A 24,853-nucleotide genomic window follows, 5' to 3' on the forward strand; every position below is an offset into this window, starting at 1 on the left:
GCGACGTAGCTCGCCACTTCCTGGCCTTCAGACCATTGACAAGTGTAAAACCGATACCTTGCCATCAGAACGCTCTCCTTCAGATTTAGGTGCTCCCAGACCAGCGTACACAGTTCATATGATTTGGTTGTTTCACCAAAGCAAGAAGATTCTTCATGAGACCATAGGTTGTTGCCCCACAGACGGTGAGGAGGATCGCCCTTCGTTTGGCAGCGTTCACACTCCCTTCCAGCTCGTTGGCCACCAAGTATTGGTCGAGTCACTCCATGAAGGCCTCCCAGTCATCCCCTTCTAAGAATTTCTCCAGGATACCAACAGTTCTCTGCATGGTTCGTTATCTCGTCGCCAGTTGTTATGTCTTGAATAAAGCAATGTGACTGAGTACTGCAGACATGATTAAGTGTGACCTTAGTCTCTTTATTCTAACTCGAGTGCAGGTACAGCATGGGAGGCCTGCTTATATACAGTGCTTCCAAGGGATGCTGGGATCCCTTGGGACTCCAACAGATATGTTCTCTCGTGGCGGTAGAATGCTGGTTGCATAGGATTGCCTACATAACAAAGATCACCTCTCAGTCTTCTAAACTCCAGTGAGTATAGCCCAACCTTTCTTCAGATGACAACCCCTTCATCTCAGGAATCAATCTCGTGAACTTTCACTGAACTGCCTCCAATGCAAGTATATCCTTCCTTAAATAAGGAGACCAAAATAGTACTCCAAGTGTGGTCTGAGCAATAACCTGTACAGTTTTAGCAGGACTTCCAGATAACCTCTGTACCGCAGCATTTTTTAATCTCTCCCCATTTAAATAATTAGCTTTTTTATTTTTCCTACAAAAGTGGATACCCTCACATTTTCCCACATACTCCATCTGCTAAATTTTTGCCCACTCACTTAGCCTATGTAGATTCTTTGTGTCCTCCACGCAACTTGCTTTTCCACCTATCTTTGTATCATCATCAAATTTGGCTACATTACACTCGGTCCCTTCATCCAAGTCATTAATATAAATTTTAAATAGTTGAGATCCCATCACTGATCCCTATGGCATCCCACTAGTTACAATTTGCCAACCTGAAAATGACCCATTTATCCCTACTCTGTTTTCTGTTAGTTCGCCAATCCTCTATCCACACGAATATATTACCCACACCTTGTGCAGTAACCTTTTGTGGTACCTTATCGAATGCTTTCTGGAAATCCAAATACACGACATCTGCTGGTTCCTCTTTATCCACCCTGTATATTAAATCCTCTAAATACTGACAAATTTGTCAAACATGATTTACCTTTCATAAAACCATGCTTGACTGCATGATGATTTTCTAAATGTCCTGCTACTACTTCCTTAATGATGGACTACAGCATTTTCCTAATGATAGATGTTAGGCTAACTGGTCTATTGTTTCCTACTTTCTGTCTCCCTCCTCTCTTAGGCATTACATTTGCGGTTTTCCAGTACGCTGGGACTTCTCCAGAATCCAGGAAATTTTGGTAGATTACAATCAATGCATCCAATATCTCTGCAGCCACCTCTTTTAAGACCCTAGGATGCAGGCCATCAGGTCTCAGGGACTTGTTCACCTTTAAGTCCCATTAGTTTGCCTAGTACTTTTTCACTAGTCAGAGTCTTAAGTTCCACCACCCTCCACCCCTCAATCGCTCCTTGATCGTCAATTATTGGGATGCTTTTAGTGTCTTCTACCTTGAAGACCGATACAAAATATTTGTTCAAAGTCTCTGCCATTTCCCCGTTTCCAATGATTAATACCCCAGTCTGATCCTCTAAGGGACCAATGTTTACTTTAGCTATTCTCTTCCTTTTTATATACTTGTAGAAGCTCTTAGTCTGTTTTTATATTTCTTGCTAGTTTATGCTCATAAGCTATCTTCGCTCTCTATCAATTTTTTTTAAGTCATCCTTTGCTGGTTTCTAAAAATTTCCCAATCCTCTGGCCTTCCACTATTGCCTGTGTTTTCAATGATACCATCCTTTAGTTCCTTAGTTAGCCACGGATGGTTCATCCTTCTCGAGTCTTTCTTTCTCACTGGAATATATCTTTGCTACAGTCTTAACCTTTAATATATTTTCCCAGTCCTTTTTAACCAACTTTGCCTTCATATTTTTGTAATTACCTTTATTTAAGTTCGGGACACTAATTTGAGACCTAGCTTTCTCACCCTTAAACTGAATTTGGACAACAATGGTCTGGAATTGAGTGTTTTCATCTAAGTTTGCTCTCGAGTCTCCCGGAGAGAAAACATCCATATTCTTCTGAGGTCTACTGGGTGGACAGAGAAGACATCAAGTCTATATTTGTCTAGCATCCAATGGGGGCATACGATCATTGATTATATGGTGAGCACCCATTCAATGGCTGCCAGTCTATGGTGGAATGAGTTCCCTGCATTATTTCTGGTAGTCCAGCCATGATTACAGCCTTGATTCAGCTTCAAATTTTGAAAAATTGAAGATGAAACCAAAACCATTTAAATCTCAAATGCTCATTATTTGCACTGCATGTCTCTCTAAGCAGAGAGCTATTGTAAAAATATTGCATTGTGGTTCAACATACATAAAACATCAACATCTGCTTTAAGAAAAATGTAAGCAGCTTTTGTTTACGTCATCTATCACAACAGTGACTACACTTCAAAAAATGTACTTCATTGGCTGTAAAGCGCTTCAGGATGTCCTGAGGTCGTAAAAGGCGCTATATAAATGAAAGTTCTCTCTTTTACTTTCCAACCAAATGATCCAATTTATTTGGCCATGTAATTATACGGAACTTCGTAAATGGAACAAGAGTGACATTACATATCCAAAATATTTCACCATTTCAAGACTTTGCCTTACTCTGCCCAAGGATGTTGGGTAGCTCATTAGGATTGTCCATTCGGAAACACAGCACCAATGCCTTTGTTGCTCCTTTCCCAACAAGACCTTAACATAGCAGATGCCACTTATTACTGAAACCCATGGAACAAGGAGTCGTTTGTACTTCCACTAAACCACCTAAACTCGAAGATTAGATCATTGCTACCAAGCCAAAGCACACATCAGTCAAAATATTGCAGTGCAATGAACATATGCAGCATCCTTTAGAGGCAGATGATAGAACAGATACAATTGCTTCCAAGCAGTTCAGGGCATAGGTTTTAGTTTGCGGGGAGGGGGGGAGAAGAGAGGGGGAATATGTGATGGATGGATTGCATCCATGAAGGGCATCAGGCCAAGACTGAATACTGGCAATATGGGGATGGGTAAATATCCTGGAAATGTTTGATTACTTTTGGGGATCAGGGAGTATTTACACAAAAATAATTTCCCCCGGGAGAATATATGGGCGATTAGAGAGTTCCTGATAGGATTGCGCATGGCCCATGGAAGAATTGGATTTGAAATACCGAACAACTACACCACACTTTGTTTTTCTTAACCTGTAATCACCCCTCTCGAGCAGTACTAAGGCCCCATATTACTGCAAAGAACCGCAATTGAATTGCAGTTGGTGACTGCATGTCTGATGGTGCATTGAATTATTTCAGCATCGAGGCATGCAAAATAAAATGTTACCCTTGGAATACAAAAGTCAGACACAGGGTTACAGGGATCTCTATTACTTTAACTTAATTACTCTACAGCAAACAGTTGTCCACTAAGTACTATGCATCGTGATTCAGATTTCAACACAATGGGTCGGGATTTTGCTGGAGTTGGATATGTCACGGTACGCCCAGCAATGTTCCCTCTTAATTTTTTTTTTTGGGCTGTGCAGCCCATTCAAAATACCGCACATGCATAATTTTTCTATTAAAAAGCCGACTGCTTGGGACCTCTGGAGCGCTACATGGATGTGTGGCTTACAGGGAACATTGATTAAGATCATAAAAAATAGGAGTAGACCCTATGGCCCACCAAGCCTGCTCTGCCAATATCATGACTGATCTTCGACCCCAACTCCACTTTCCCGCCCGATCTCTCGATTCCCCGAGACTCAAAAATCTATAACTCAGCCTTGAATATATTCAGAGACTCAGCATTCACAGCCCTCTGGCAGAGAATTCCAAAGATTCACATCGATTCTGAGTGAAGAACTTCCTCCTCGTCTCGGTCTTAAATGGCGCACCCCTTATCCTTTAAAGTACGTTTGATTCCCAGTTAGATTGTTTTCTATACACTTACGCTCATAGAAGTTTTGCCTCGAAACTTGCTGGAAGTGCAAGCCGATAATGGAATTGCAAGGGCAACGAGGCATCTGGGACCTCAGTGAACAGTGGGACCAACAGTGTGTTTCCTTAACCAGTGAGATTTATGGACAGAGAGAAACCACGGAAGGAGGGTGAATTAGAGTCAAATCAAATAGAGAGAGAAAAAGAGAGGGAATGAAAGAATGGATTGAAAGAGAAAAAGGAGACAGAACAGTAAAGAAAAAATAATCTATAAAATGGCATTTTTTAAATCTCCAAGAACAATTTACTACCTGAAGGAATGAGACGCCACAGTTTAAATTGCTCAATTATCACATTGTTAAAAAGGTACTTACCCTCTTAGTTTCCAAATTTACCTCTATGGTGAGTTTAATGGGCAATTAATGCACAAATCCAGCAAGTCCTTAAAAGTAATGGGGAGGTTAAGGGCAACATGTCGATTGTGCAAAGCAAAGGGCGGAGCAACGTAAATTAATTAGCAAGTTCTGGAGATTCGCAACTCACGGCATATCCCTTAATCTCCTGAATTTGCTGGCTGATTTGTATAATAACGGTGAGTGTCGTTAATGCGCTTTTATTTTCCCAGCAAGATCTTGCCCATTACATCTATGGATTTAGTCAATTTGCTTCACAGACATCCATTTAAAAACGTTCATTAAAGCAAGTTCGAAACAAGTAACCTTTGGATCGTCAAGGTGGTTTACAAAAATTCCAGTTTCTCTGTGCTAGCCAATTACAAAAACATACAGCTTCGAAACACCATGACAACTCAGCTGGCAGGAGTAGTAAGGTGTGAGCATGCAGGATAAGCACATTCCCAAAACCAACAAACTCAACAAACAAACATGACCCTAAATGGATCAGTAAACAAATTAAAAAAGTGAGATAGAGACAGAAGTAGTATTTACAAATCCTACAGGGAGAAGGGAGAAGGGAGAAGGGACCTACCTGAACTAATACAAGGGCAGAGAGAGACCTGAAAGATGTATAACAGCTAAGGCCAACAGGAATACATTGATTATAGAATCTACAACACAGAAAAAGGCCATTCAGTCCAACTGGTCTATGCTGGTGTTTAGATTAGAGTTGCCAACTCTGGCTAGTCGTATTCCTGGAGATCGTGTCACATAACATCCCCCCTCCAACCGCCCTGCCCCCACATTCCTGTCATTGGTCGCCCCTATGACTTTTCTCTCCAGTTGCTTGCAATTAATCCCGGAGATTAATTTTCCATTCCTCGAGACGCCAAGGGATTCCTGGAGGGTTGGCCAGCCCAACTCCACATGGGTCTCCTCCCACTCCAATTATCGCTTCCTACCCTGACCCCACGCCCCTCTATTCCCTTCGCCATTGATATTCTTTCAGCACAACAGCAGCAAGAGGGCAGTCAGAGAAGTGATAAAAAATATTCCAGAATCGTTAACTGTCAAACCTGACTCCAAACCACTGCAAACATGCCGACTTTTGGTTTAACCACGACGGATTTGGAGCCATTTGAATTGAACGGCTGCGGGCGAGGTTTCCCAGGGAAACCCACCGCTGAAGGGAGGCATGAGCAGCCGGATCCAGCAGGCAAGTGCTTTTCCAGCACTGCTTGTGAGCTATAAGCACTTCACTAAACACCCCACCCCCCGACCCCTCAAGCAAACCTGCCGTGATCTTCAACAACCATGCATTCCCGGCGCCACCCGAGATCTTCAGAACCCTCCCTCCAATGATCAGCCTCCCTCCCAGCGATCTTCAGACCCCTCCCCAATGATCTCGCCCTACCTCCGTGCGACCGTGGTCAGTGTCCCACCCACAATGCCCTGATCTTATCCAATTGCCTTCTGCTACTGGCGATCCCGGAGTAGAAAATGCTAAAAGAGATCCTGCCATTAAATTCGGCATGACCTCAGCGTTCCTGGGATTTCTGCATTTCCCAGCCACAGACTCGCGTTCTCACCCCCTCCCCGCAAATATCGGAGCCTCCCATTCTTTGAGGGTAGTGTCCATTTCAGCATGATTGTGTAAACTAAAATAAAGGCATAAAACATTTTTTTTTAATTGTTATCTTAAAGGGAACTTGAAATAGAATAAGTTATACAAGTCAAGTGTGACTGACTGCAGGAAGAAATGGATTTGTTGTTATGAGGAATCACAGCAGGAGGGGAGAGTTTGCAAACCCTGGTAGCTGACGGGAGGCTGGAGCAGCCCGATCCAGCAGGCAAGTGCCTTTCCAACACTACTTGTGGACCAGAAGCAATGGTCCCTATTATTTTTTTTGGGTGCGCAGCCCCTTGAAGGTCCAGTCTGAGCTGTGTCTCAGTGAGTAGCACGCTTGCCTTTACATCAGGTCATGGGCTCAAGTCCCACTTCAGAGATTTGAGCGCAAAAACTCGACCCGAGGACTGTGGAGGCTCAGTCTGTGTGTAAGCCAAAGATCGGTAGGTTTTTAGATATTAAGGGAATCAAGGGATATGGGGATAGTGCAGGAAAGTGGAGTTGAAGTAGAAGATCAACCATGATCTTACTGCATGGCGGAGCAGGCTTGAGGGGCCGAATGGTCTACCGCTGCTCCTATTTTTGTTCTTATGCATTCACAGTTTTGCGCCAGCGTGAATTTTAACATTGCAAAAGCTGGGACCGGTAGAGAGCTGCGTAGCTTATTGGGAACTGTTGTGTATCTGTAAAGCATGCACTCCCATGTTCCGCCACCAGGGAGCTCATCCCCTGAAGTCCCAAGAGATCCCAGCATCCCTTGGGAGCACTGTATATAAGCCGGCCCCCTAAGACCATTGTCATAGCACAGGCGTGTATGTCCACCAGTGATAACACCAAACAAATCTCTCAGCACACAAGTGCTAGCAATGTTCATAAATTAACTGGAACTGTGTTTGCGAGCAGAAATGTACAGGGCTGAAACCACAAGACTGCAACTGCCAGCAGGCCTCAGGTGACCTAGATGACCGAGTCCCCAACAAAGGATGAACGCAAGGCAATTCACACCTTGTTGGCGTTGTGGAGGCTTCCATTAAGCCTATTCATGCTGCTTCAAAGAGTATGTTTGCAAGAGCTGTGGTACAATGGGGCACCTCCAACGAGCTTGCGAACGAGATGCAAGCTCTGCAAAACCTGCTAACCAGCACATGGCAGAGGAAGATCAGCCCATGGTGGATCAAAGCAATTTTCGAGCCTGAGAGAGGAGGCAGGTGCTGAAGTACATGGGCTGCATACATTTGATGAAATGTCCACCTATAATGCTAAATGTAAAATTGAATGGCTTGCCCGTAGCCATGGAACTGGACATTGGCGCTTAGCCAATCCATCATGAGTAAAAAGATGTTTGAGAGACTGTGCAGCAACAAAGCATTCAGACCAGCCCTGAGCCCCATCCACATGAAACTGAGAACGTACACCAAAGAGCTTATCACTGTCCTGGGCAGCGCCATGGTCAAGGTCACCTACGAGGGCACGATGCATGAACTGCCACTCTGGATTGTTCCGGGCGATGGCCCCACACTGCTTGGAAGGAGCTGGCTGGGCAAAATCCGCTGGAACTGGGATGACATTCGAGCGGTTTCACATGTCGGTGAGGCCTCATGTACACAAGTTCTTAAAAATTTCCTTCCCTTTTTGAGCCAGGCATTGGAAACTTTTCCGGGGCGAAGGTGCGGATCCACTTGATCCCAGAGGCACGACCCATTCACCACAAGGCGGGAGCGGTACCTCACATGACTAGGGAGTGTGTGGAAATCGAGCTGGACAGGCTGCAATGCGAGGGCATCTTCTCCCCAGTGGAATTCAGTGAGTGGGCCAGTCCGATTGTTCCAGTACTCAAAAGTGATGGCACGGTCAGGATTTGCGGCGATTATAAAGTAACTCTTAATCGTTTCGCGCTACAGGACCAATACCCACTATCTAAGGCAGATGACCTATTTGTGACGCTGGCAGGAGGCAAGATGTTCACCAAGCTCATCTTGACTTCGGCCAAATGACGCAGGAGCTGGAGGAGTCTTCGAAGGGCCTCACCTGCATCAACACGCACAAGGGACTGTTCATCAACAACAGATGCCCGTTTGGAATTTGGTCGGCTGCAGCGATCTTCCAGAGAAACATGGAGAGCCTACTCAAGTTGGTACCACACACGATGGTCTTTCAGGACGACATATTGGTCATGGGTCGGAACACCGCTGAGCACCTACAAAACCTGGAGGAGGTCCTCCAGCGACTGGATCGCGTAGGGCTGCGGCTGAAGAGGTCGAAATGCGTCTTCATGGCTACAGAAGTGGAGTTTTTGGGGAGAAAGATCGCGGCGGACGGCATTCGGCCCACAGACGCCAAGGCAGAGGCTATCAGGAACGTGCCCAGGCCACAGAACTTCACGGAGCTGCGGTCGTTCCTGGGACTCAACTATTTTGGTAACTTCCTACGGGGTTAAGCACCCCCTTAGAGCCCCTACATGTGTTATTGCGCAAAGGTGAGAACTGAGTATGGGGAAAAAAAAAAACAAGCAGTTGCTTTTGAGCTCCAACAAGCTGCTTGTATTGTATAATCCGTGTAAAAGACTTGTGGTAGCATGTGACGCGTTGTTGTACGGAGTTGGGTGTGTATTACAACAAGCTAACGTTGCGGGGAAGTTGCAACCTGTCGCCTATGCTTCCAGGAGCTTTTCTACGGCCGAGAGGGCCTACAGCATGATTGAGAAAGGGGCATTAGCGTGTGTGTTCAGGGTAAAGAAAATGCATCAGTACCTGTTTGGCCTCAAGTTTGAGGTAGAAACCGATCACAAGCCCCTCACACCCCTGTTCGCTGAAATCAAGGGGATAAATACGAATGCCTCAGCACGAGTGCCCACCTTTGTATGCGGGCTATCAGCGTAAAGCTATACCATTCGCCACAGGCCAGGCACCGAGAACTGTGCGGATGCTCTCAGTCGGCTACCACTGCCCACCACGGGGGTGGAAATGGTGCAGCCTGCAAACTTGATGGTGGCGCAGCCCGCAGACTTGTGGATGGTCATGGAAGCGTTTGAAAATGATAAATCACCTGTCACGGCCCGCCAGACTAGGACTCGAACCAGCCAAGATTCTCTGTTGTCCCTTGTAAAAAAAAAACTGTATTGCATGGGAGCTGGGCCAGCATTCCCATTGAAATGCAAGAGCCAATCAGCGGCGAAAGGACAAGCTGTCCATTCAGGCATACTGCCTGTTGTGGGGTAACCACCTAGTGCTACCAAAAAAGGGCAGGGAGACGTTCATCTTGGATCTCCACAGCACACACCCGGGTATAGTAATGATAAAAGCGATAGCCAGACCCCATGTGTAGTGGCCCGGTATCGACTCTGAGTTAGAGTCCTGTGTATGGCAATGCAGCATGTGTGCTCAGTTGAGCAACGCGCCCAGAGAGGCACCAATAAGTATGTGGTCCTGGCCCTCCAGACCATGTTCGAGGATCCATATCGATTATGTGAGCCTGTTTCTCGGTAAAATGTTCCTGGTGGTGGAGGATACGTTTTCAAAATGGATTGAATGTGAAATAATGTCGGGAAGCACCGCCACCATTGAAAGCCTGAAGGGCATGTTTGCCACCCACGGCCTGCCTGACATACTGATCAGTGACAACGGACCATGTTTCACCAGTGCCGAATTTAAAGAATTCATGACCCGCAATGGGATCAAACAGGTCACCTCGGCCCCATTTAAACCAGCCTCCAATGAGCAGGCAGTACAAACCATCAAACAGAGCATTAAACGAGTCACAGAAGGCTCAATCCAAACCTGCCTGTCCCAAGTACTGCTCAGCTACCGCACGAGACCTCACTTGCTCACAGGGGTGCCCCCGGCTGCACTACTCATGAAAAGGATACTTAAAACCAGACTCTCGCTGGTTCACCCCAGCCTGCATGATCAGGTAGAGAGCAGGTGGCAGCAACAAAATGTAAATGATGGTCGCTCTGCTGTGTCACGGGAAATTGATCTGAATGACCCTATGTGTTAAACTATGGACATGGTCCCAAATGGATCGTGAGCACAGTGATAGCTAAAGAAGGGAATAGGGTGTTTGTAGTCAAACTAGACAATGGACAAATTTGCAGAAAGCACCTGGACCAAACGAGGGTGCGGTTCACAGACTGCCCTGAACAACCCACAGCAGACACCACCTTTTGAGAGCCCACAACACACACCCAAAGGATCAACGACACTACACCGGACCAGGAAATTGAACCCATCACGCCCAACAGCCCAGCAAGGCCAGGTTCACCCAGCAGTCCTGCAGGGCCAACAACACACCAGCCCAGCGAGGGCACAGCCAACACACCAGAATAGACATTTGTACCGAGGCGGTCCACCAGGAAAAGAAAGGCTCCTGACCGCCTCACCTTGTAAATAGTTTTCACTTTGACTTTGCAGGGGGCGGGGGTGGGAAGTGATGTTGTGTATCTGTAAAACATGCACTCCCACATTCCGCCACCAGGGAGCTCATCCCCTGAAGTCCCAAGAGATCCCAGCATCCCTTGGGAGCACTGTATATAAGCCGGCCTCTAAGGCTTGTTCCTCACTCTGGAGTGTCTTATTAAAGACTGAGGTCACTGTTACTTTAACCTCCGTGTGTAGCTTCATCGGTGTTAGGAACACAATAGGAACATTGGCTCGAAAGACCTACCACCCTCCGCTCCCACATCCACCCATCCAGAGCCCCTCAAGCTGTGACGTTCAAGACACCCCTTCCACCATCAGCCTCCCTCCCAGTGATCTTCAGGCCCCACCCATCCAGTGCTTGTCAGACCACCCCACAATCTCGTCGTCCCTCTCCCCCCATCCCACAATGACCCGATCTTCTCCGATTGCCTTTTACCACTTACTTTCCTGGAGTACAAAATGGTAATGAAGTCCTGCCGTTAAATTTGGCAGGACCTCAGCATTCGAGATTTCCATGTTTACTAGCCGCAGACACCCGCTCCCACCCCTGCGCCATAAATATTAGGGCCATTTCTACAGTGTTAGTGTTGATTTCAAGCATATAGTGCAAACTAAACGAAATGATCAGCTAAAGCTGTATGCAATCCCAGGGCTAACAAACTAATTATTTTTCTCTGCTCCTGGGTTCCATTGATTATTTTGGAGAGGGAAGCACCTTTGAAAAGTAAAAATTGGGTTCCAAATGGCTCCAGTCTTCAGAGTTCTTGGCAGAGGTGATTTCCCAGCATCAAATGAAAAGAGGTACCTGCTGGAAGACTCACCTGGTTCACAGTATATACACTGGAATACCACTGTATTTACTGCATTGGATTAAAAGTCACACCTACAACTTGATGCTGAGTGCTGGCTAGCAAATACATTTTTCACACCAATGGCCAAGTTCATCTCCAGTTCTAGTGACCAGAACAGTGTCACAAATTCAAGCAGGTCCCTACAGGTCACTGAACACTTACTCAGTTTTTACATACAACACAAACGCAGCAGCAGCAACAATGTATATTTATATAGCCTGGCTGACCTAAGAAATTTTTTTTTTTAAATCACAAGGCATCTCACATATTGGAAGAGCTAGAGAAATGGAAGCCAAAAGGAATCAGTTCACTTACCATATTAATGGATAATGATTATATATTAGCACCAAAAAATCTGTTCCAGCGCCATATGATAATTGATTCCAAATAGAACCACATGGAAACTCAACTCACCTTTTCCCAAGTTTCATTTTAGTACGACAATAAATGCGGTCAAGAGGGGCAAATCATTTGCTTTATAGGAACAGAGTAGCATTAGTGGGGATACGGTAGCATAATGGTTATGTCACTGGACTAATAATCCAGAGATACGAGTTCAAATCCCATCATGGCAGCTGGGGATTTAAATTCATGTTTAATTCCAGATTTATTTAATTAAAGTAAAAGCTAGACTCAGTAATGGTGACCCTGAAACTACCAGATTGTCATAAAAACCCATCTTGTTCACTAATGACTTTCACTAAATCTGCCATCCTTACCCGGTCTGGCCGACACGTGACTCCAGATCCACAGCAATCGACTTTTAACTGCCCTCTGAAATGGCCAAGCAAGCCACTCACTTGTACCAAACAGCTGTGACAAAGTCAGCACTGTGGGAGTACCTTCACCACATGGACTGCAGCGGTTCAAGGCGGCGGCTCACCACCACCTTCTCAAGGGCAATTGGGGATGGGCAATAAATGCTGGCCTTGCCAGAAATGTCTACATTGTGTGAACAAATAAATTAATTTAAAAAAAGAAAGCTGAAACCTTTTACATTATGCACTTGGAATGATCCCTGCAGGATGTCTAAATGACCTAAGTGGTGACAAAATATTAATAAAACTCACTGCACAGCTATCAAAGCTTGTGAATATCATAAAATCATGGGAGATTCCAAAATTAATTGGTCAGAAGGGGTGAGTAAAGGGGATAAGGGAATTGAATTCCTACAATATGTACAGGACTCCTTTCTAACCTGGTATGTAAGAAGCCCAACAAGGGAGGATTTGCTGCTGGATCTGGTAATGGGGAATAAACTAAAGCAGGTAAGAGAAGTAAAAGTAAAAGTAAAAGTAAAAGTAAAAGTAAAAGTAAAAGTAAAAGTAAAAGTAAAGGAACATCTAGGCAATAGTGACCATAATATAATACGGTTTAGGATAATAATTGAGAAGAACATAAGCATAACTAGGGTAATAGATGGGAGAAAAGCTAGTTTTGAAAGGCTGCAAATAGAACTTGGGAAAATGAAATGGACAATATTGGCAAACAACCATTGATGTAGAACAGCAATAGGAAACATTTAAAATGGTGCTCAACAGAGTACAGGAAAAATATATCCCACTAAAAAATAAACTAAACACTAATGGAACACCATGGATAAAGAAAGACATAAGGGAAAAATTGAGGGCAAGGGAAGGGAAATACATTAAGTACTTGGATAGCAGGGGAGAACAAGACAAGGGAGAATATGAAGAGACTAGGAAAGATATAACTGAATTTAAAATAAATGGGGAGAAATATTAAATAAGCTGAACAAACTCAGAGGATAAGACCCCTGGTCTGGATGAAATTCATCTGTGAAAGATAGCAGAGGCACCATTATACATATTTAATAATTAGAAAAAGGTGCCATGCCAGAGGACTGGTGGATAGCCAACGTTATACCTATATTTAAGAATGGAGATATAATGTGTCAAGGGAACTATGGACCAATCAGCTTAACATCGGGAGTAGGAAAAATAATGGAATCCCTACCAGAAAATAGAAAATATAATGAATAGTCAACATGGATTTCAAAAGGAAAAGTCTTGCTTGAGCAACCTTATTGAATTCTTTGAAGAGGTAACAGAGAGTAGACAAGGGTAATTCAGTAGATGTGATATACCTAGATTTCCAAAAGGCCTTCGTTAATGTACCACATAATGAATTAATGTCAGAGAATGTGGAGTTAGGGGACAAGAAGCAGAATGGATAGCTAGCTGGCTGAAAGACAGAAAGCAGATAGAAGGGAGTCGGTAGCTATTCGGCGTGGCAGCAGGTAGGAAATGGGCTCCCACAAGAATCAGTGCTGGGAACACTGTTGTTCACAATTTATATTAATAATTTAGGCTTTGGAATCAAAAGCACAATTTCCAAATTTATAGACGACACCAAATTGGGAATGATAGTCAACAATGAGGAGGACTGCAACAAATTACAAGACGTCATTTATAAGTTTGCATAATAGTTCGATAATTGACAACTGAATTTCAACATAGACAAGTGTAAGGTATTGCAGTTTGGTAAGAAAAATATGGAGGTCACAATTACTGAGGAAATAAGAATCTATGTGGAGTAGAGGAGCAAAAGGGATCTGGGAGTACAAATACATGAATCACTAAATATTGCGACACAGGTTAACAAGGCCACAGCAAAAGCAAACCAGACACTGGGGTTTATTTCTAGAGGGATAGAATTGAAAAGTAGACAAGTTATGCAAAACTTGTATCGAATCTTGGTTAGACCACACTTGGGAGTACTGCATACAATTCTGATTGCCAAAAGAACAAAGAAGCACTGGAGAGGGTGCAAAAAAGATTTACAAAATTGGTACTAGAACTGCCAGGGTATACCCATCAAGAAAGGATGAACAGGCTGGGTCTTTTTTCTGTTGAAAAGAGAAGGCTGGGGTGAACGAATAGGAGGTCTTTAAAATTATGAAAGGTTTTGAGAGAGTAGACAGAGTGTTTCCACTTGTGGGGAAAAACAAAACTAGAGGCCATCAATATAAGATAGTCACCAAGAAATCAAACATGGAATTCAAGAGAAACTTCTTTACCCAGAGATTGGCGAGAACATTGAACTCACTAGCATAGCAAGTAGTTGATGGGAATAGTATAGATGCATTTAAGGGGAAACTAGATATGCCTATGAGGGAGAAGGAAATAGAGGGTTATGCTGATCGACTTGGATGAGGAAGGATGGGAGGAGGCTCAAGTGGAGCATATTGCCAATATGGACTGGTTGGGCTGAATGGCCTGTTTCTGTGCTGTATATTCTATGCAGAGAACACAGTTAACTGTTTTCCAGACTCTAAATATTTTTCCAATTTTAAATAAATACAGATAAATACAAAGTGATCCAAATGTGCTTCTAACGTAACAAACCACTTTTCTATTGTATATAATTCCTGATCCAAGTACATGATCTGCACCCAGTTTTTTAAATTCTCCTGTCGACTAATTGTACTCAATCTGTGTCAAATTTTTTCAGGACACAGTAGTACTTTAAAAAAAAACACATATCTCATCACTTCTGTGCAAGTCCCTTCTTTAAGCTGTGTTTTCTCGTGCTTTAAATTTAACTGCTGCGTGAATGATAAATTGGCCATAGCATCATTCAATAATTTCCTGGCAATCAGTATTGCCTTCGCCAGGCATTTTAATACTTATTTAAAATGGATTAGACAAGGCTCCTTACCCCATAATGCCATGAAAATGGAATAAAAAACGGTTGCGGGATTATCAAACAGATGACTTGCTCGTGCTGTGGCGCAGGTACTGCTCAGCTTCCAGAAACTGCACGTTTTGTCACACAGCGGGCACATTGTGATATTGGCTCGGTGGTCACACATCTCCATGCTGTCAGAGAGAGAGCGAGAGAAAGAAGGGAAAAACACAAGTCAACTCATTGAGGTGCATTCAGAAATGAGATGGGCTTTAAATAGAAGTGCAGCCATCTTTACAAGGCCCAGTAGTCATGATGTACCCAAAGCTCATTGCATCCTTTCATGGCAACAGTCCAAGAGGTGGATTTGACCCCCTCCCCCCAGAGCCCAACATTGGGCGATTGGCCAGTGGGTCAATAGTCCAGCCAGGAGACCGGGTCCATTTTAAGGACCGGGGCCTCCCTTGCATTGGGACAGCAGGCTGCGACTAGTAATCAAACACCCTGGGACAGCTTGTTGGATCCTGGCCTTCCCATTATTAGACCTGGCTGTGAAAGGTAGGTTTCCAGGGAGGTTGTTGGGGTGGAAGGAGGAATTTGTAGAGAGCGGTTATCTGGAGAGGCCCAGGCTGGGTTTGTGGGTCCGGAGGAGCATTCCTGCCCTTCCCAGCCCTACAAAAAATGAAGAGGACTCTCTTCGGCCGGGCCTCCTGCCGATATTGGTGGGAGCCTGCATGGCGACCGCTCCAACCAGTTCAGACACAAACTGACCATTGGGATCCAATATTGAAGCCCAATTTCGATGTTAAATTGGCCTCCCGCCTGACTGTGGGATCCACTCTACCCGCCCAGCGGTAGGCCCCAGCGAACAATGCTGCACCCAAAGTGACGCTGGCAACGGGGTTGTTGTCCTTGTTCACCATTTTTGGGGCACTACCACCTTATTTCTGCCAGGCAGAAGGGCTGACAATTCAGCCCCAATTTTAAGCTCGTCATTAGGTACGAGACACCTTCTATGGAAGGAGCAAGACTGAACAAGAATAATCAGAAAGCATAGGTATGGACACAAGATATTTTTAGTCAAAATGGGACTACTGGAATGCAGTATTACTGGATGCAACTTTAATGAAAGTTTCAAACTATCACGATCAAATGAATGAGACCCAGTTTGGGGGGTGGAGGGGGGGGGGAGTGGTGGTGGGCTTTGAAAGTTGTTAGCTCTCAATATTCCACTTTTATAGATCTGTTATTCATTATTATAGCAGCCACAAAACAGGATCGCATCTTTAGAAGGAATAATCTTATTCAGTTCTGTTGCTTAATTTCCTTCAGTAACTCATTAATACAAGGCAACACATTGAGGCAACTCGTACAATGTAAAAAATATCCAAGAGCTGAATTTTGAAAATATCTAGATTAAGATTAACAGTATTCTAACGTTATTACTATTTGAAATAGGCATTAAGGAACATTTTTCATTCAATAACATGAAAACATTTGAAAGAAATGTCAAACACCAACGAAAAATGAATTAAATGGAAATATATTAACATTTTATCGAAGGAACTTTGATGTGTTGCATACTATTGAGTGGTACTACAAACCTGAACTTGTTTCCTATCTGGAGTAATGCTGTTACAATTCATCACTGTGATATGTAACTGCTGACAATGAATCAAAGTCAATTGACCAGTTGGCCCAAATGGCCTGTTTCTGTGCTGTCTGTAATTCTATTAAGCACAGGTTTAATAACAGTGCAAGCTGACGAGAAACTCCAATCAATGGAAGATGGATTACATTTGAAAAAATAAAAATGAATCATCCACTCTTCTTGATGCAAACATCAAACTGGAACTCTTCTGACATGGATGTTAACTGCAACCTTTGCTCTGTGCAGCAAGTGTGTAATTAAGCTGCCTAGCAACAAATAATTCTTGTATTACTGCAGCATCTCATCAATTTGAAGCATCGCAACCGTGCTGCACACAATGAATTCCTTTAATGTACAGGGACAGTTATACAGTGCAATAACGTAAGACAACAATTTAAATAGTGATTACAGTTGTTCAAAAATTCAATCTCTTCTACAAAATGCAAAAAGAACCTTCCTTTGTTTTAACCAGAAACAAGACAGCGGAGGAAACGTTCGGTGAGGTCACAATTGCAGAACAGGCGAAGCAACAGACTAGTCCTGTGAGACAGGCTCAGATTGTGCAAACCATTTGGGATCTTGGTGTACACATTTTCCCTGAACTGGGAAAATGAGAGAATTTTTCTTTTTAATCAACTGTAATATTTCTGGTGAAACCTTGTGCTGGGATGAATGATACCAGTACTGGTGAATAAACCACTAAAAAAAAAAGTGTTAGCATCAAAGGTTCAACGGAACACAGGAACAGGAGTAAGCCATTCAGCCCCTCGAGCCTGTTCACCATTCAATGAGATCACGGCTGATCTGTGAATTAACTCCATATACTCACCTTTGGCTCATATCCCTAAATACCTTTGGTTACCAAAATTCTATCAACCTCAGATTCAACATGATCAATTGCTGTTTGTGGAACAGAGTTCCAAACTTCTACCACCCTTTGCATGTAGAAGGGTTTTCCAATTTCACTCCTGAAAGGCCTGGCTCTAATGTTTAGACTATGCCCCATAGTCCTCTCCTCCACAACTAGCAGAAATACTTTCTCTAGCTACCCTATCAGTTCCCTTCAATATCTTGAAAACTTTGATCAGATCAAATCAGATCAGATCTTATGCTTCCAAATTCCAGGGTATACAACCCTAGTTTGTGTAGTTTCTCCTCGTAATTTAACCCTTGAAGTCCAGGTATCATCTTAATTAATCAGTGCTGCACTTCCTCCAAGGCCAATATATCCTTCCTAAGGTGTGCTGCCCAGAACTGCTCACAGTAATCCAGGTGTGGTCTAACCAGGGCTGTATATAATTCCCAGGTCAGGTAAAGCAGAGTGGGCTAAAAGTCCCTTTACTGTTTTTGCAATGGTAATTCCTTAATCCAACCTTTAAAGATTTTTCCATCTGTGGCTTCGCTGAAGCAGTTTGTCAATTTATTGCCACGTTTGCTATGATAGGAGCAGTTTCCTACTGCTGTAGATCCATGCCGTATAGGAATGGAGTTAAAATGACCATCATTTCAAATATGACCATTAAAGCCAGTAGACAAAACTTTTCAGTACACAAAACTGGGCTAGATTCAAATACAAAATCCATGCGTTAATCCACCGTCATACCCCAGTTCCCTCAAGAATGACTTAAACACAAAATATGCGCTTAACAGAACATGCTTCTTGAAGACAGTAGCCAAGTTGGAAAAAGCCATGAGGAAAACCTGTCACAGATTTTGAACGATACTAGACTAGTCTGCATTTCAAAGCCTGCTTTTTTTTCCAGAATGCTCTCATTTTACAAATCGATTCTATGATCCAAGGTGGGCAATATATAGAATCATAGAAAAATACAGCACAGAAGGAGGTCATTCGGCTATCCAACCGCAGCACTTTGTCCAAGAACCAGTGTTAGATCCTGGAACACTTGCCAACACATTGAATGGAGTTCGTTCAGTTGCGTATTTTCAAGGAAGAAACGGGTCACATATTTTATATTGACAGTTCTTCAGGAGGATTTTAAACAAGATATTTTGAATGAAAACTTACAAATGTAAGTTGTAAACCCCAAACCAAAAGTAACTGAAAATGACAATGTAATAAATAACCAAATTAAAAAAAAAAATTGTTCCAACTTTACCTGGGAATATTTTCATTAACAGTTGCACAGCCATACAGGAACACTATAACACCGACAGTAGATGCTGGAATCAGCATTTGTGTGTACACTCCAAGCCAGGCAAAATAAAAGGCAATCTTCTCACCAAAGTACTTCCTGAAAAAGATCAGCTATATGTTTCAAAATTTCAATTATTTCCAAACGAGCATTGAAGTAAATGCAATCAGATTCCATCCTCAATGTAAATTAAGTCTATTGAAGCACCAATAACCATTTTCTTCTCTCTCCATTCGTTGCTTTCAGAATTCCCCTCATCATCCCCTTTGGACAGATAGGTGGGAAAAGGTGAATCTAGACGTTGAGGGCCGATACTAATTTAGCTTTTCAATGGCTGCTGCCAGCAGTTGGACTCCTCTCCCTACCCAGAGAGAGAAAGCTGTGTTACCAAGATACACTATCTACTGGCTTAATTGAGAAAGTTTGAGACATAGCCAACAGACGCCAGAAGGTCCACGACTCCCAACCAACCAGAGAGGTTATCCGAGATACATACAGAAACTCTCAAGCTGAGCTGGTGGGCCAACATTACGGGCTAGATATTCACCAACTTTGCGACCGGGTTTTCACTGCGGTTTGACCGTCCGTGGCGAAAACCCGGTTGGCGGGACCTTCCACGTATAGCCGGGGAGAGGTGGGCCGACATGAAACGCTGTGGACTTCGTTACCATCGGACTTTTGGCACTCTCCGCCACGCCCAGAATACCAAGAGGTCAAACCTGTCAGTGTAGCCCTGCCAGCAGCGGTAAGTATGAAGACCTGCAAAAATGGTAAGTTAAAGTTTTTATTTCTAAATTATTTCTCAGTGATTTAGTAGGCAAGGGTTTTGAATGGTTTTTTTTGCAAATTTTTTTGTTTTTCCCCAGCCTCCCAAATCCTCTCAGCGCTACGGGCCCCGGACTAAAGTTGCCGAAACTCACGGTTTGCGCTGTAAATCCTCATACAATGCCAACTTCAGATATAAAGGCTGAAATGTGGCCTAAAAATGGTAGCACATCGAAAACGGTAATTTTGGCGTAAAACTACCATTTTCGCCAACAACCGAAAATCTTCAGAAATTAGACACTTAAAATGAATATATAGGATACAATGCTGATGATAATGGGGCCGAAATTACCCTGTTCTTCGCCTCCCGTTAGCGCCTCCAGGGGCCACTAACAGTGCGCAAAACTGTTTCTGCCCGGGGTGGGGGAGCTATTAGCTCCCGCAAAATTGCGCAAGAGTTAGAAGAGCGAACACGGTTGCGCCGTACCCCGCTAGTAGCCCCCCAGGCCACCGTGCCTCCAGTGATGACATCAGCAGTGTACACAGTGACCCCTTTCCACCCTGCGGCAGAATTTGCGTAGCGCCCCATGGGCAATGCCTGCGCCAGCCTCGCGGGTCATGACTGGGCCGGCCGCCGCTCCCGGTGCAGAAGTTAAAGAGGAGGTGGGCTGTGCTGCCATTTTATATCTGGACGACTCGCTGGTTGGCCTGTTCGGTCTTGCTGTTGCGTTGTCCGGACCGCCATTCTCGTGCAGCCTGGCACCGTTTGGTTGCTACGCTGCAGCCATGGCACCGCACAGCCCTGGCGGCCATCAAAGAGCCTGCAGGTTTTGCAGCGGCCCTCCCCTTTAACGGAAGGGGTTGGGCGTTGAAACGCATCAGCGCTACATAGAGATGCCGTGTAGCGCTTCCAATCCCGGAGCATGCGACATTGCACTCCACTTCCTGTGAGGAGCGGTAACCCGAATTTCACGGCCGGGGTGGGACTTCCACGCTGGGTGCAGGAAATCCCACCCTGACTCGGTTACTGCCCCCAAATGGGGCGAAACCCAATTTCGTCCACAGTGAGTTTTCAAATAGACCTTCAAATAAAGTTCAAGGAAAACAATCTGAACTCTGACACGATTCAGGAGGTTGCTCTCCCTTCAAATGGCATATGTGCAGTAACATTTTACTACTTTTGATCAATTATCCGGAGATTTTCACAAATCTCAGTTAACATGCAAGTATGGCAAGCAATTAGGAAGGCAAATGTTATGTTGGCCTTTATTACATTGGAGCATACGAGTAAGGAAGTCTTGCTGCAATTATATAGGGGTTTGGTGAGACTACACTTGTACGACTGTATACAGTTTTGGTCTCCCGACCCAAGGAAGGATATAGTTGCCTTAGAGGGGGTGAAAGGACTCACTAGATCGATCCCTGAGCTACGGCTCAGGGGGTAGCAATCTCACCTGTGGGTCAGAAGGTTGTGGGTTCAAGTCCCATTCCACAAAAAACTAGGCTGGCACGCTAAGGCAGTACTGAGGGAGTGCTGCACTGGAGGTGCAGTCTTTTGGACGAGACGTTAAACCGAGGTTCTGTCTGCTGTCTGCCTGCTCAGATGGACGTAAAAGATCCCACGGCACTATTTCGAAGAAGAGCAGGGGAGCTATCCCCAGTGTCCTCGCTATTATTTATTCCTCAACCAACATAACAAAAACAGATTATCTGGTCATTATCACATTGCTGTTTATGGAAGCTTGCTTCTGCACAAATTGGCTGCCGCGTTTCCTACATTACAACATTGACTACATTCCAAAAGTACTTCATCGGCTGTAAAGCACTTTGGGACAATTGGTGATCGTGAAAGGCGCTATATAAATGCAGATCTTTCCAACTTTCTTTCTGAGAGGACTGTATTATGAGGAGAGATTCAGTAGAATTGGCCTATATTCTCTGGCGTTTAGAAGAATGGAAAGTGATCTCATTGGAAAGTATATCATTCTTTGAGCTTGACAAGGTGGATGCGGAGAGGCCGTTTCCCCTGACTGGAGAGTTTAGAATAATGGGTCAGAGTCTCAGGATAAAGGGGTCGGTCATTTAAGACTGAGATGAGGAGAAATTTCTTCATGCAGAAGGTTGTGAATCTATCAAATCCTCTACCCCAGAGGGCTGTGGATGTTCAGTCAGTGAATATAGTCAAGACGGAGAGCAGTAGATTTTTGGACACTACAGGAATCAAGGGATATGTGGATAGGGCGGGAAAATGGAGTTGAGGTAGATCAGCCATTATACTATTGAATGGCGAAGCAGGTTTGAAGGGGCAGTATAGCGTGCTCCTGCTCCTAATTTTTATGTTCTTATGTAAGTGGCACAGTCAAGAGAGTAAATGGGAGAAGGAAGGTGCAAAGAGTGAATGGGAAAAACTGTGGCAATGGAGTTCAATGTAGGAAAGTGTGAAGTCATCTACTTTGGACCCAAGAAAGATATTTCAGAGTATTTTCTAAAGGGTGAGAAGTGAGGAACTGTGGATGAGCAGAGAGATTTAGGGGTCCAAGTACAGAAATCACAAAGCCAGTGGACAGGTACGAAACATAATTTTAGAAGTCTCATGGAATATTGGCCTTTATTTCAAGGGGGCTGGAATAAAAAGGGGCACAGTTATATTACAGCTGTACAGAACTCTGGTTAGATCCCATCTGAAGTACTGCATGCAGTTCAGGGCACTGCACCTCAGGAAGGATATCCTGGATAAGGATGGCGTGCAGCGCAGGCTCACCAGAATGATACCTACAATTACAACAACTTGCATTTATATAGCGCCTTTAACTTAGTAAAGCATCCCAAGGCGCTTCATAGGACAAAAAATAAATTTGACATCGAGCCACATAAGAAATAAATTACGGCAGATGACCAAAAGGTTGATCAAAGAGATAGGTTTTAAAGAGTGCCTTAAAAGGAGGAAAGAGGGGTAGAGAGGCGGAGGGGTTTAGGGAGGGAATTCCTTAGGGTCCAAACAGCTGAAGGCACGGCCACCGATGGTGGAGCGATAATCAGCGATGCTCAGGAGGGCAGACAACTTGGGGGATTGTGAGGTTGGAGATTATAGGGATAGGGAGGGGCGAGGCCTTGGAGGGCTTTGAAAACAAGGATGAGAATTTTGAAAATCGAGGCTTTGCTTAACCAAGAGCCAAAAGGGTTAAATTGAGGACTAGTTGCATAGACTAGGCTTGTATTCATTTAAATATAGAAAACTAAGGAGCGATCTAATTGAGGTGTTTAAGCTGATCAAAAGGAGCGAGTGAGAGCGAGCGCGACAGAATTTGTTCTGGTGGGGGATGGGATCCGGAACAAAGTGGTGATGTCAAAAAGCCTGTCTTCACATAAAGGGTAATTGAAATTTGGAACTCTCTTCCCCCAAAAGTTGTTGAGGCTGTGTGTGTGTGTGTGTGTGTGTGTGTGTGGGGGGGGGGGGGGTGCGGGGGGGGGAAGCAATTAAAAATGTCATTCCTAGCTGGATAGATTTTTATTAGGCAAGGCTATTAAGGGTTAGGGAACCAAGGCAGGTAGATGGAGTTAAGATGCAGATCAGACATGATCCGATTGATTGGAGGAACAGGCTGGAGGGGCTGAAGAGCCAATTCCTGTTCCTATATTGACAGTCATATGTTGAAAATTCTACAGCTTCATCTTTAGTGGTTATGAATTCAGGATATTTTGCCTTTAATTTTGTGTTAACATATTCATCTAGTCTCCAAGCTGTAGCAGTAGCTTAAGTTTGAAAACACAAAGTTTCCTGGTGGTCTAGAAAGACTCACCCTAGCGACTGCTTGCATGTTATTTTCTCTTTCTCATGCTCAATCTGAACTCTGAACCATCAGTATACGGGCCTACTAAATTGATTCCAGCACTCCATAAAGCAGTGAGGAAACCACACAGAGAGTATGGTTCACTTTCACAGCAGATAACAAAAGGCCAAGGGTATTACAGGGTCTCCCATTATGGAGCTCACTGTGCCCCTCTGCATCGCTCCTGGGGGAGAAAATAGGAGTGGCAGGCTAATCTAGTCACTCACAATTTAATGGGGACGGTCAGGGAAGTGATTTGTGCCGAACAAGTGATAATTACAAATTAAGGAAAGAAAGAGGTAACCATTACCTCAGGAATGTTAGCCCATATCACAGTGACAAGAGTCAGCACATTTTAAATAGAGAGCAGAGGGATATAGATAGAGGGACCAATAACCAGTGGGCTTAGATTTAAAGTAATTGGTAGGAGGTTTAGAGGGGATTTGAGGAGAATTTTTTTCATCCAGAAGGTGGTGGGGTTTTGGAACTCACTGCCTGAAAGGGTGGTAGAGGCAGAAACCCTCACCACATTTAAAAAGTACTTGGATATGCTCTTGAAGTGCCGTAACCTACAAAGCTACGGACCATGAGCTGGAAAGTGGGATTAAGTTGGATAGCTTTGTCGCCCGGTGTGGACACGATGGGCTGAATGGCCTCCTTCTGTGCTGTAAATTTAGATGATTCTATGAATGGCTGTATACTTATCCAGACATGTGTTACTTGCTTTTATGAGCAATAATTATGAGCTTAAGGCTATCTGAAGGTTTATTTTTTCACCTCACTTTGGAGTGTTCTCTTCAGAGTGCAATCTAGGCACCGAACCTACGCATTTGTATAGCAAAAGGTGGGAGCCGAGGGGAAAAAAAAGTACTTTGAAAATGGAGGACGTACTTTATCAATATTTATAAACCATTTACTAAAAATAGAGCAAGGAATGAAAATACTTATTAAATTTTAAAACTCAAATGTTTGTCATTTCAAATGCATACAATTTACACTTATTGTAAAATTCTCGCCTTTGCCTGGCAGCAAAATGTAAATGCATTCTTTATACTCGCATTCGTGAACTTGCCAATAGTGAGGAGGGGAGTCTTCCCTAATTTTGTATATTAGCAGAATGGAAACCACATTTTTGCAGTCAAGTCAGCATTTAACTGATCAAACATTCCTTACCTCACGAGATCAAGCGGCTGGTATTTGTAAAATATTCCATAACTTGCCCATTCTTCATAGAGAAGCTGAAAGAGAAGGTGGTATAGAATCAGTTTGTTCCTGAAATCGAGTATCCTGTCCAAGATAAAAACAAGCAACATACATTATTATTTGAGTCAAACATTAAAG

General features: G+C 43.9%; 1 protein-coding gene across 1 annotated transcript in view; it reads right to left on the bottom strand.

Moving 5' to 3' along the window:
* The window catches only part of ano1a (anoctamin 1, calcium activated chloride channel a), a 379,673-nt gene that overhangs the window by 143,678 nt on the left and 211,142 nt on the right, over positions 1-24,853 (bottom strand). Inside the window, exons 10-12 of the mRNA XM_070899592.1 lie at positions 24,686-24,750; positions 18,882-19,016; positions 15,147-15,307 (exon numbers count right to left, since the gene is read on the bottom strand). Of these exons, the coding sequence (XP_070755693.1) occupies positions 15,147-15,307; positions 18,882-19,016; positions 24,686-24,750 (361 nt within the window). The remainder of the gene's footprint in view (positions 1-15,146; positions 15,308-18,881; positions 19,017-24,685; positions 24,751-24,853) is intronic.

The sequence above is a fragment of the Pristiophorus japonicus genome, chromosome 14 (genome assembly GCF_044704955.1).
Source record: "Pristiophorus japonicus isolate sPriJap1 chromosome 14, sPriJap1.hap1, whole genome shotgun sequence".
NCBI classification, from domain to species: domain Eukaryota; kingdom Metazoa; phylum Chordata; class Chondrichthyes; family Pristiophoridae; genus Pristiophorus; species Pristiophorus japonicus.